Here is a 13,416-nt window from a genome sequence, read left to right on the forward strand (position 1 = left end):
AAAATTATTGTTAACGAGACAGGCAACAGAATAAAAAAGAAGGCTATGGCTATTTTTCTGTTGTTATCTCTAAGAGTGTTTGAGGAGATACAATGGAAGAGGAGGAGGTGGCCTGTGCTTCTGAAGTTACTGCTGTCTTAGAAGCTTTAACAGGGACATCTGTTGACTTTTTAACAAAGGAAGCTAAAGGGGATCGAGGGGGAGTGAAAGAAACTCTGGTTCACAAAGAAGCCACATCTGTTTGGTATTCTCCCAACTGAGAAAGCTCGACTTCGAAATAGTCTGGGTATCCTAGTTAAACTAGGATCCAGGAACCGATGAAAGCTTTTCTTTCCCTCATGTTTCAATGGTAGAGATCAACAGCTGTTTATATCCTTTAATACCTAACTGAGGGTGAAGCCTTCACATCTGTCAGTATTTTCCGGTCCTATTTCCTTGGATCACAGTGGGGAGGAGGTGAAGTTTGAACCCCTCCCAATTCCCAGGCAAGAACACAGAAATATGCCTGGGATTCAAAGCTGTAATGCTAAGCAGAACTCCCCATGTCTCATCCACCCAGGGTCTGCTGTTTGCAGAGAATTCTTCTTTTACTTTATCCTGACAGACATCTTGATCATTTCCATGATAATGACTCACCGCAGTACAAAGATCAAAAAGAAGAAAAGTGGGCTGGAATCAGGGGGAGGAAGAAGAGGAGGAAATGAATTCTAACAGAGAAAGTGGCTCCTAGAGATAAATTTTTTTCAAAACATAGCAACAATATTATGCAAAGGCAAATAGTACAGGTGAGCAGGATGCTGATGAAGACCTTCGAGGTGATGGTAGATGGTGGTGGTTTTTACTGACCCCTAACATATCATCTTGGAAAAATAAGAGATAACTAAACTCTGTGAAGGCAAGGTGCAGGATATTCCAAGGATGCTGATAAAGGGATTCAGATCTATTTAACTTTTGGTCCCCAGCACTACAGACATGTTGGGTCTTTGTAAAGATCATTTTTACTCCATTCTTCCATCCATCTATCCACCCATCCATCCATTCAACAATTTATAAGGCACCAAGACAGGACTTTGTGCTAGAATATTCAAGTGAACAAAACATATTCCGTAATTTTAAGGAGCCTGCATTCTGATGGGTGAAAAGCTTCACAGAGGCGTGAGAATTCACTAGTTAGAGAAGATGGGGAATTCCATCCAAACAAGATGGATAAAACCAGAGAGGTAAGAAATAGACTGTTTCTGGGGGGAATGCAAAGCATTCTGGGCGGTTAAAGAGGAGAGGTGGGTGCTTACTGAAAGTGCAGATTCTTAGGTCTCATCTAAGATATTCTAATTTAGTTGTTAAGGGGGAAGGGCAAAGAATTTGTATTTTGAACAGAAGACCCAAAGAATTCTGATACAAACAAATGTTCGACCCCTCTAACTTATATAGATAAACATTTCTCAAAAGATGCTAATGGTGTTCATTAAAAGCAAAAAAAGATACACGTTCAAATTAGGAAATACTACACACTAAAGTATTCCTTTCTTGGAGAATTATAATGCACATTAGCATATTAAAAGTCCTGCAGTAAAGAAACTGGTTTCATTCAGCAGTTCCCAAACTTATTTTCCATGGGCAAAAAAAAAAAGAAAGAAAGAAAACCATGGTGCGCCTGTTAAGATCTCTCAGGACGCCAATGTACTCTGGAGCCAACAGAGGACTCTGATGAGGTGAGCATGGTCTGCAAGCCCACTGAATGGCTAACGAAATGTCTGGAAAAAGACAGCAAAGTCTATTACACTAGGGGATATGGCGGCATCTGCTGATTTCCTCCAAGGAAAGTCTAAAACCATCTATTATGTCCTAGTTTCCAAGCAGACTGCCAGAAGCTTCCTTATTCTCAAGTAACACACCATGGTTCTCTGATGTTATTTCTGGTCACCAACTCTATGTGGTAATCACAGCTGCCAGAGACAGCAGAAGTGCCCAGAGTTCAAAGCATCAAGGAGTAGAAACAGAAGGGGAAAGACAAAGAGGAGGTATCATTGCCCAAATTTATTTATCTTTATTGCTATCACATGTTCTGCACAGAGAATTGGCAGTTGGGAAAACTCCTCCTAGCAATAAAAAGAAGCCTCTGCCAGCCAGTGAAAGTACAAAAACCACGAACCTACGAAATTCCCACCCCTTCCAAGGTGCCTATGATACGGCCAGGGGAGTTTCTGAACCCTGCCTTCTTCCTCCTGTGCTGGTGAGCCAAGGGAGTTTGCATTACCACACACATCACCTCCTTCCCTAGCAAGGGACAGCATCGGGCAAGCGCATGAGAGAGCTGGGCAAGTCAAAGCAATACAGTGATTCTGAGCAAATTGGTGTGTGTGCTGAATATTTCAAGATGCACATACCGCCCTAATCAATTTATACACTCCCCTCCCACCCCGGTTTAGCTTAATTACTTCCATACGCCCCACCTCAACTTCCATATACCACAGGGGGGATACACACATCCCATCTAGAGGTGATCTCAACAATGTGCTCCAAATGCTTCTTTTATATCCCAACCATCTCAGAGCTTTTTTAACACTACTAAGAGCACAAGTATTTTTTCAATCATTCCACAAATATTTCCTGAGGGCCTACAAAGTTCCAGGGCACTGTGCTAGACACTGGAGACACATAGGAGGTGGCTCATTCCTATTGAATCTGATGCCTAAAAACCCCCTGAACTTTAAATTCAGCCTGTCGGTGCATGGCAAATCCAATTATCAGCAGCATAAAGAAATATAAAAGGGAGATAAAGTTTGGTCCTTCCCCTTGAAGAGTTTTATAGCTCAGAGCACCACACAAATGAAAGCATTTGCATTTCAAGTTCTAGTGGGTCTAGCAGCTACACATGGGTCCAGAGTTACTAATACAACCTGGAATTAATAACAAATGATCAGGAGTGGTAAGAACAGATGCCAGGATTTTTATTTCCCCAGAATGCCAACCCCTGTTTGCTTGATCCCCAAACAAATCCATGCATTTTCACACTGGGATTCCTTAACCTGAGAGATGAATACCAATAAATGCACCAGAGTTAATGTAACTTTAGTTAATTAGCCAAAAAATGAAAATTCTACATGGCTAACTGGGTGAGTCTGGAATGTAGTCCTAAGGAAACCAGCAAGATCAAATCTAACATCTCAGCAAGGCAATGCTCTCTAGCATGTGGTACCTATACCGCTGAGGTCCACAAAATAATTGTAAGTAGTCCACAAATGATTTTTTTTTTTAATTTCAAGGAGGTTCTTAGAATTGAAAAAAGACACTGCAAGTACGATGGATGTTAGGGAAACACTGATAGGGTGCCACCCAGCATTCAAGGACAGACCTAGAAGAAGCCCCTGCAAACTTTCTGAGCTTGGGTGGGATGCACCAAAATAAGCAAGAAGCTGGTCATGGACTTACCCACGCATGTTGGAAATATGTCCTCATTGTTGATCTGGACCTCGATCCAATCCATAAGGAGGTTCATGTACTGGGGAGCTGGCAGGGCGGTTGGCTTCTTGTACTTGAGATCATCCTGCCAGCGATACTCATATTTGGGGCCCCCTGACATCACAGGGCAGGTCTGCTCGGTACAGAACTCACAGATGGTGCCATAGATGAGGTTGATCCTATTGAAGAAGTCCACCACGTGCACCGCCACCCAGTCGTTCTGGTCCTCCCCACTGGGCAGCTGCACGGCCGCCTTCAGGTCCACGCCTGAGTTGAGGGACGCCTGAGCCCGTTTGTGGAGCTCAAACCTCTGTGTGCCGGGTTCAAATTTCCTCTTGGGCCGGAAGGTCTTGTCCTTGTTGAACACCTGCTTCAAGGCTATGGACATGGTCTTTTCCTTCTCTTCTTTTCTTTTGCAGGAAGCAAAAAGGCACCTGGAACTTTTCAGTGAGAGGTCACAACCCAGCAGGGTTTTCCACTGCCAGCCCTCTGGCCCCAGTCTTGCGGTCTGCAGGTTTTAATCGCTTTTAAACGGCCCTTTCCATCTTCCTCTTGAATAGTTTCCAAGAGAACCTCATGTTTCTTCCTAAAGGCTGAAGAGAAAAGGGTCTTACTAGTACACAGTTTGCATTTAAGAAATGACAAACGCTTAGATCTGATTTCCACCTTGCTCTGGCAGTACCTACTTCCATCCAAGTATAAGGATGTTGAGGGTACGCCAAACCCCCAAGGATCTGTGATGATGATTCAAACCACGCAAATAACTCTTTTTCTTCATGGCCTTGGTCAAATCTCTGGCAGCTCCTCCCTGTGTGGTCATTGGCTAGTGAACTCTCCAAGGTGTCAACATGAACATGTTAGTCAGTGCCCCATCCCCATGCCATATATGCTCCTTTTTACAGCATCTGTCCTACTCCCCACTGCCTTTATTGAGGAAGCATAGAATCACTACCCCATCCTCCTAAATATAGCTGATTGGATCAGGGGTGGCTATCATTCCAAACTGGCTAATGTCTCTGCTGGGAATCTGGGATCAGAACCCAGCCTTTGTTAGGCATTGTCCCTGAGAAACAATGAAAACTGGGCCTGGTTGAGCCCTATTTGGACCACATGCAGTGCAGTTAAGAAAGCTGGTCTGCAGAGAGGGGAGGGAGGAGAGAAGACTGAGGAAGGAATGAGAATGGGGGGGGGGGAGAGGAAGAAAGAGGGAGAGGAAAGGAAAAAGTCATTGACACAAAGAGAAACAGAGAGCACAGCACAAGTGGCTACAGGGAAAGGAAGACAAGAGAAAAAGAGAAACAGTGAGAAGGAGAGTGGCTTCTTGAGTTCCTGATAAGCTTCTAGGAATTGGTTCTAGTTGTTTTTGAAGCCTAGCTATGATTCCAGCTCTTGAGATCCATACGTTTACCCTGAATTTGCCGAATAAATCCCTTGTTTTACTTCAACTAACTTGAGTAGGTTTTGTCTGTTTCCAAGAATCCTCAACTATGACAGCATTTATCAGTCCTCTAACTTCATCCTTTACATCTTTGGTATCACACCTTAGAGTTCTGAGGCAGAGATGTACAATAAAACTTTCTGTGATAATGCAAATGTTCTATATCTTTGTTGTCTAATATGGTACTCACCAGCCATATGTGGCTATGGAGCACTTGAAATGTGGCTAGTGTGACTGAGGCACTGAACTTTTCATTTTATTGAATTTTAATGAATTGAAATTCAAATAGTCACATGCAGCTAGTGGCTATCATTTTGGAAAATGCAGCTTTGGTTTTCAGTGCTCTCTTCCCTATCTCATTTGACCCTTACAAAATTTTGGTGTGGTTTATAGTAGATGTGTAGTAGTTATTATACCTGGGTCTCTAAGAGATAAAATTACTTGCCTAACAACATAGCTAGTACAGGCAAAGGTAGGATTAAAACCCAGTTTCCTGACTCCTAGCAAATGCTCTGTCCACCTAGCCTCCTATTCTAAAAAGTGATGCCCTTCAACCTATCTCTCCTGCTTGTTCATGAAACCTCTATACCCAGACTCTCCATCCACATATTCCCCAAAGACCACAAGTATAGACTGGCTGGAGGTAAAGATGGTGTCCTATGGCTTGGAAACAGAAAGGAGATAAATGATCCACTCAGGGGTCAAGCCCTAGCAAAATGGGCCAACAGCTGTGGCCAGATTCAGAAGAGCCCATCATGGAATCTGTGCAAATGAACTTGGAGCATGATCTCACTGAACTGCACTTTCCCTACTTAGATGGGGTTTTGCTATTCCACACTCAAGCATGGCTTGGTGATGCAATCAACCTAAAGTTATTCAGGCAAAAACATGAAAACAAAAACACCTGAGACACTGGTATTCCCTCTCACACACTGCTCTTTGCACAGAACTGCTGATCATTCAGATGATGCCTCCTCTGGCCACTCTCTGCAGCCTCTGTCTGCTCACTTCCTCCCTCTCAATCTCACCCTCTTCCAATTAGGTTTTCACTGAAATGACACTTGGGCGGCGTTTTTGTTTTTGTTTTTTCTCTCCTCCTCACATGGAGCTGAGCACACCTCCCCACCCCAAAGATAGTCATGTTCAAAGGCAGGTCCCGTGGCATTCTCTGCCTGAGACTGTCTGTGAAATGACACGCCTGGGGTGCTTCAAAATATCACCACGAAGGATATCACCACACAAACTCTGCCAACCCTAGGGAGAGGAGGGAGCAATCTTTCTCCCTGAAAAGAATACCTTCCCAAAGGCTGGCTCTACCTGGAAAGAGGTGTGAGAAAACTGAGGGCACTAAAAGTGCTTTTCCAGAATAAAAATATGAGCTGGAAGTTGGGAAGATGGAGAAAGGATGGTGCGGTTGGTTTTTTTTTTTTTCCTCTTTTAAAATAGACAATAGTTCCTCTGTATCACAAATGCTTAGTTGCTGACAAAAAAGCAGCAATCATCCATCAGCCGCCTCCTCGTGTCTCCAGCAAATAAGAACTTGCTGTTCTGCTGTTCTGACGATGAGGATGCTGTCAGTTACCATGGACCTCAGAACAGTCTTCTTGCATCACCTTACATGACCCTCAGTATCACTTGTTTGGCTGTTTCCCTGGGGCCTGGAGTATCTGCTTGCATGGACACCAATGGGAAACCTTCCTGCATATGCTGCCAGTCTCCTGTGCACGCCATCAAAAGAGCCTCCATTCTGATGAGAGTGTGTGAATGAGACAGAATAATCACAGCAAATCCTTGTCACAAAACCCTGCAGTGTGGCTGGTACTCACAAATACTTCAGTAAATATTAAAATCTCATGAAGTTTGGAGATTTTTCTTCCAGAGATACTTATATAATGAACTTCAAGACATCAGTCTCTTGAGCCACATGGGTATTTATTCAGACCTTCAACCAGCTTTAAAGTCACTCTTTCTTTTTGCCTCAATGTAAAAGGCTGACTGAAGGGGAAAACAATCATTTTTGGAGGATTATGTCTCAACCAAGTCCCTTAATGTGCCACTACTGGCCACCATTTATTAAACTCTACTATGTACCAGATCCTTTACATGTATTATCAACATTTTATTTTTTATTTTTTTAATGTTTATTTTATTTTTGAGAGAGAGAGAGAGAGAGCGAGAGAGCGCACATGCATGAGTCGGGGGAGGGGCAGAGAGAGAGAATCCCAAGCAGGCTCTGCGTTGGTCAGCACAGATCCCGGTGTGGGGCTTGAAACCATGAACCACGAGCTCATGACCTGAGCGGAAGTCAAGAGCCAGAGGCTCAAGGGACCGAGCCACCCAGGTGCCCCAATTTTTAACATTTTAATCCCCACTATAGTCTTACATGGTGGATGTTTTTATGACCATTTAAGAGAAAAAGAAATTGAGGCTCAGCTAGATGAAGTAATTTGGCAAAAATCACAAAATTAGTAGAAAGTAAGGCTAAATTTTGAACCCAGAACTCCCCAGCACTAAAACATAGATGATTTTTTTTCTCACTAAAACTGTTTTGAAATCTCACGAACACTTTTATGTTTTCAAAGCTCCTTCACATGTAGATTTCAAAGCTCCTCACAACAAGACTATAAAGAAAGCTAGAACAGATGGTATTTTTATCTCCATTTTACAGATAAGGAAACAGAAACTCTGATCTCCTCCAGTCCTCATTCCAAAAGCATTAAACATTCTGCCATGCTCAAACATTACGATGTCTCTTTTGCTCAAACTTTTTCATCTAGAATGAAGCTCCCTGGAAATGCAAAGAGCTGATAGGCAAGTCCCCATGTTTAATGACACTGGCCATCCAGGATGGGCAGTAACAATTTCATCATTTAACTGAATGGATGAACAAACAGGCATCTGTGTCTTTATTTGAGTGTCGAATGCTATATTGTGGAAGATACCCAGAAGTTTGAAATGAAAAAGGGAACAGGAAATCCACCTGGACTTACTTTCCAACCCCAAGCCCCATCAGGAACCCTGCCCATAATTTATACAGTGGGCTTATTAAATGGTTGGAGCAGTGTTTCTCAAATGTTAAGGTGGGATCGTGTTAAAATGCAGGTTCAGATCCAGTAGGTCTGGGGTGATGCCTAAGCATCTGCATTTCTAACAAATTCCCTGGTGATTCTAACTCTACAGCCCACAGATTACACCTTAGGTCACTATGAGAGCTTGCTAGAAATGCAGGCGCTCAGGTCTCACCCCAGACCTGGTATATCTAAATGTGCACTTTAACAAAATCACAGAAGTATGTACTTTGAGGAGCACTGGGTAGGAGGGCTGCCTGACTAGCCTGGTAAAGGGACAACTAAATATACTTCCATTTGTTGTTTTGTGGACAGTTTGCTTCATAAACATAGTCTTCAGGGGTGTGTGTGTATGCGTGTGTTTGTAGCTGTGTGTGTGTGTGTGTGTGTGTGTGTGTGTGTGTGTGTAAGAAGAATGAGGAGAAACTCACTGTTTTGAATCAAATGCCTGATGGTGACAATGACCAGGTCTATTGTTCTGGATTGATTTGGAGAGCACAGCGCCCAGAACCCAGAAGGTTCCCAGTAAATAACTTTCCATAAATGCCAGATGGAATGGGGCTGCTGCTAATGGCTGCTGCAGCCTCACGCAGAAATGCTTCTTTGGCTAAAGAAAATGTAACACTAGCAACAACACAGTTGTTATTCTCTGTCCTTGTCCAGTCTCCAGAAAGGAAAGAACAAGTCATAAGTTTTGCCCCCTGGGTAGAACTATAATAAAATTTTATGCTATGAATAGTGTCTACTACAATGCTGGTTCTCAATAAATATCTGAAGCCAACTGCTCATTCAATCAATGGACATTTATGAAAGACTTTGTATGTGCCAGACTCGAAGCTAGGCACCAAGGACCCAGAGCTGATGAAAACTTGGTGTCTGCCTTTGAAAAGTCCACAATTTGCTGTCTAGTTTGAGGTTAGTTTATCAGCTTTTGCTTTTTAAGCTACAAAGTGAAATGCATCAACGTGGATAGTGATGTGACTTCTTCACAGGATTATTCCAGTTAGGAATGCAAAGGGTACTGAAGAGTGAGGTCTCATGGAAAGAGAAAAATGGAAACCCAAATAAACAGCATAAAATTGACAGGAGCTCCATGTGTTCTCCATATTTTCTGCTTAATAGATCAATTATAGCAATAAAACATGTGCACTATAAAAATATGCACAGAGAATTCGGCCAGCCTGCAAGGGAATGTTGACAAGGTAACTAAGCAACACTGGCAAGGAAAGTTCTTATTTTTCTTTTCCTCTTGATGTCTTCTGCCTTATTAGTTGAAAATTCAAAGTGTCCTTGCCAGGATGAGGAAGAAATAAAGCAATTCTCCCATTCACTCTGGAGAGATCCATCTTTCTAGGTGTGACAAACTCTAAAGAGATGTTGGTAGTACAGAAGGGTGGGCAGGACAGAAAGGAGAGAAACCAAAGCTGGTATTAGTTCGGGGAAAGAAGTTCACTATCTCATCTACAGGATGGAGGACTCCTGGCAGGACCAGCCGGCAGGGCGATTCACCATAGGAAGGTAAGGGAAATGCCCCAGAAGTGCCCCACATGAAGTAGGTTTCATGTCATTTTCATTGCTGGGGTCCCAGGAGCTTGGATGGTGCCTGGCACATAGCCAACTTCACTGAATATTTGCTGAATGAACAAAGAGGTGACCATAAATGAAAAACCCTTTGCATCAAAGTGAAATCATGGAAGTAAAAACAAATTGAACCTCCTGCACTGTAGTTTTTTGGGGACTGCACCTCTATCTGTAAGCTCAGTGTCAACTCACTGAGGTCTGACATTACCAGCTGCTGGGCCGCTCTGAAGCATCCTCTCCTGAAAGATAAAGACATCTGTCCAACTTCTCTCTCAAATGGACTGCTCTTTTCCCATGTGTTACCTAAAAATTCCAGCTCTCTAGAATTGAAGAATGACTAGCTTGATCTCTCATCTTTCCACCATTTTTCTCTTTATGACTGGAATAGTACATGGAACTCTTTTATGACACCCCAGAAACTGAATAAAAGTAGTTAAGGTTTTTACTTTAAAGGAGTGTGTGAATGAAATGAATATCATCTGACCTTCCTAGGCTCCAATAACAGACACGCCTAAAAATGTGATTCCATCAACCTTTTTGTACCATTTTATTTCTGCCTACTCAATAAGTGCTGTCTTTGCTCACAAGGCAACCCAAAATCAGAGAGATTCCTGTCTGAGAAGCAGCTCTGTTGTTGTTTTCTTCCCCCAACTAATATACCTCCCCAACTTCAAGCCACCATATCATTGCATTTTAGATTAGTTGGGAGAAACACACTTGCCTCATTTTAATCTTCAAAGACATGCATGATTTCCGAGTTTCCAAATGGCCATGCTATTTCTGAACCATATGAAGTCAGTATAAGCAGGTACAGCCCTATGGAAGTCTGTCACATGACCTTCCCTGTCATTTCTGACATTTCCTCCCTCTTCAACATCAACATTTAAGTTACCCTCTTACTGGTTCAGTCACTTATTTATTCAGTCACCAGCACAGACATTCTACCATTAGAAATGGGAGTAAATGTTCTGAAGAGGAAAACATCACATGCAACCTTGTGCACCACAATGACAGCAACAGCAGTGATCGATCAATGTGTGGGTGGCTACAGCAGAGACCTGTAATGGTTCACCATTCACTCACAGACACAGTGACGTCACCATTCAGAAGAGGATGCTTGGTGGGGAGAAAAAGTGAAAAGGGTAGAAGGATAAAAGTGGGTAGGATTTATTTGGTGTGGTTTAATTCATGACATTTTTAGGTTCTGCTGAAGAAAAGACAGACTTAAAAAAATGTTTTCTTAAAGGGAATAACATTCTCCTAAATATAGGCCTTCTGGAGCCCAGGAGAGATTGGCTCAGATTCCCAGTAATGAGGAAGATGGCAAATCTTTGATCCAACCTTGGACAGAATGGATGCAATCCTGAGGCAGTTAAAAAAAAAATAGTGAAGGTAAAATTATTAGAAGATAAATGCTCAGTTGACCCATTAAGTATTTACGAAAGACATCCTAATTATTTTATTAATTTTTTAAAGGGGAGAAAAACTTCTCCAACTCAGTAACCACTTGCGGTATTATTTCCAGATCTTTGCACTGGCTAAAAATATTTCTAGTTCAAAAAAATCGACATAGGATTTGAGGACCCAATACCTAAGGCATGTAAAAATAAGGAAACGGAGGATAGGAGGGAATGACAGCTACTATAATAGCTGAAATTTAAAAATTAAGGCAGTTTTGTTTTCATTTTTAAATTTAATTTTTAACATATAGTATACTAAATTACATTTTCAGATTTTTATTCAGATTTTTTTAACTCATTTTGTGCCAGTTTCAGAAAGTTGTGTCCTTTAATTAAGTTTTCCATTTCATCTGTTTGTTGAATTTATTGACATGAAGTTTCATAATATTCCCTTATTATTCTTTAAATGTCTACAAGACTTGCAATGATAACCTTATTTTGATTTCAAATATTGTTAATTTGTATTCTGCTTCTGCTATGGACTGAATGTGTGCCCCAAAAATTCATATGTAAAACTCTGACCCCCAATGTGATGGTATTAGGAGGTGGGGCCTTTGGGAGGTAATTAGGTTTAGATGAGATCATGGGGGTGGAGCACAATGGTGGAATTAGTACCTTTATATGAAGAGGAAGAAACACCAGTGCTTACTCTCTCTGCTGTGTGAGGACACAGCGAAAAGGCAGCCATCTGCAAACCAGGAAGAGCGCTCTTACCAGAACCTAACCATGCTGCAATGGACTTCCAGCCTCCAGAACTGTGGGAAATAAATTTCTGTTGTTTAACTCAAAAAAGAAAAAAATTAAGGCAAGTAAAAAATAGATTTTGCTTGTTAAAGCACAGGTGTATACCAGCTGGTGTGATGTCTCTCAGAACCCCTATCAGATACTGGGATAAAGGTCATTGTCAATTACCATTTCCTTCTTTCTCTTTGAGACAGGGTATGACAATTGATTCTTGGAAAAGTCTTGCTTTAAAGGAAAAATGTACAAATTCAAGGAAGTTGGTTCCTGTAACTGTCAACAGACTTATTTACTCTTAGCCAGGCTAAGTGAATTTGAGTCTCAGGATCTGGAAAATTTTTATACCGGCACTATGGGAACTTATGTATGACATCTGGAACCACTGCAAGAGATCTTTGAAGGGGAGCAGAGAGAACAAAATGGGCTAGAAGACTATAAATTGGAAAATACAGTTCTAATTTTCAAACAATACTATTTTTAGCTTGGGGAGATGGGTAAAAGTGAGACCAACTGCAGGCAAGATTTAGAGCAATATAACTCAATAGCTAAGAGCACAGCATCTACAGGTTGCTGATCATTTGAAAGGGCATATGTAAAATGTTTGGAACACAGTAAGCACTGAGTAATCTGGTCTGCGATTACCATCATCATCCTTTGAATCATATTATGATGCTAGTTTTAACAGAGAGTCAGATTCTTGAGAGGCCAAACAGCTTCTAAGATAAATCTTAGAATGCTTAAAATTCTATTCGACCTAACTATGTAACAGTAACAATAACTAATATTTATTTTGCAATCTATTTTAATTTTTTTAACAGTTCTATGAGTTAGGTATTATTATTATCCGCGTTTTACACTTAGAGAAACTTGAGACACAGTGAGATTAAAACTTTGTCTCAGGTCATAGAACTTGTAAGTAGGCAGGCTGACTCCAAAATTCTAACTTTAATTAAGACTGCTTCTCTAGACATTTTGGGTAGTTCACAACAACAACAACAACAACAACAACAAAATGAAAAACAAACAACAAATAAACAAAACAAAAACAGAGGAACTTCTAGGGCAATTTCCTCTAACAGAGGAACTTTCTAGGTTAGGGAAAGGGATGGGAGAAACAAAGACTTAGCCCTATGTACATGGTCATGTGCCACTACCAAAGCCTTGTATTTCTTGAACCTTTGTGGTTTAGATTCAGAAGAGCTGGATTCCGACTGGCAATGACTCTAACTAGCTATGTCTTTGGACAAGACACCCTTTTTTAGCCTCAGTTTTGCTTTAAAGATAACAGCACTTATCTCTCAAGATTACTGTAAAAATTAAAGAGATAGTGAAATCACTTCATCAATGGAAAATCATTATGCAGTATGGGCACAGGGACTAATGACAACGAGAACCACAACTGATGACAGAACATGAAGAAATTTCATGAAGTCAGGAAAAACGATTCCATTCAAATATGTGTTTATGAGTAAGAAACAGGGCAAGGGAATAGGGATGATGGGAGCCCTGCATAAGAGGAAACAAATCAAATGCTTCCTTCTTGCTCAATTTGGATAGACTTCTGATTCTCAGGCAAAAAGAAATAGTAATCTAAGTGATTTGATGATGCATCAATATTCTCCTACATCTATAGCCTGGTTAGCTCAATACTGTAAGACAGCTCCAG

The 13,416-nt window shown here is 41.4% G+C and overlaps 1 protein-coding gene across 7 annotated transcripts in view; it reads right to left on the reverse strand.

Moving 5' to 3' along the window:
- The window catches only part of MOB3B (MOB kinase activator 3B), a 203,744-nt gene that overhangs the window by 120,376 nt on the left and 69,952 nt on the right, over positions 1 to 13,416 (reverse strand). For all 7 annotated transcript variants that reach the window (XM_043566578.1, XM_043566576.1, XM_043566572.1 and 4 more), the window contains exon 2: positions 3,433 to 4,055. In XM_043566578.1, the coding sequence (XP_043422513.1) occupies positions 3,433 to 3,850 (418 nt within the window). In that variant the 5' untranslated portion in view covers positions 3,851 to 4,055. The remainder of the gene's footprint in view (positions 1 to 3,432; positions 4,056 to 13,416) is intronic.

This window comes from Prionailurus bengalensis, chromosome D4 (genome assembly GCF_016509475.1).
Source record: "Prionailurus bengalensis isolate Pbe53 chromosome D4, Fcat_Pben_1.1_paternal_pri, whole genome shotgun sequence".
Classification (NCBI taxonomy): Eukaryota; Metazoa; Chordata; class Mammalia; order Carnivora; family Felidae; genus Prionailurus; species Prionailurus bengalensis.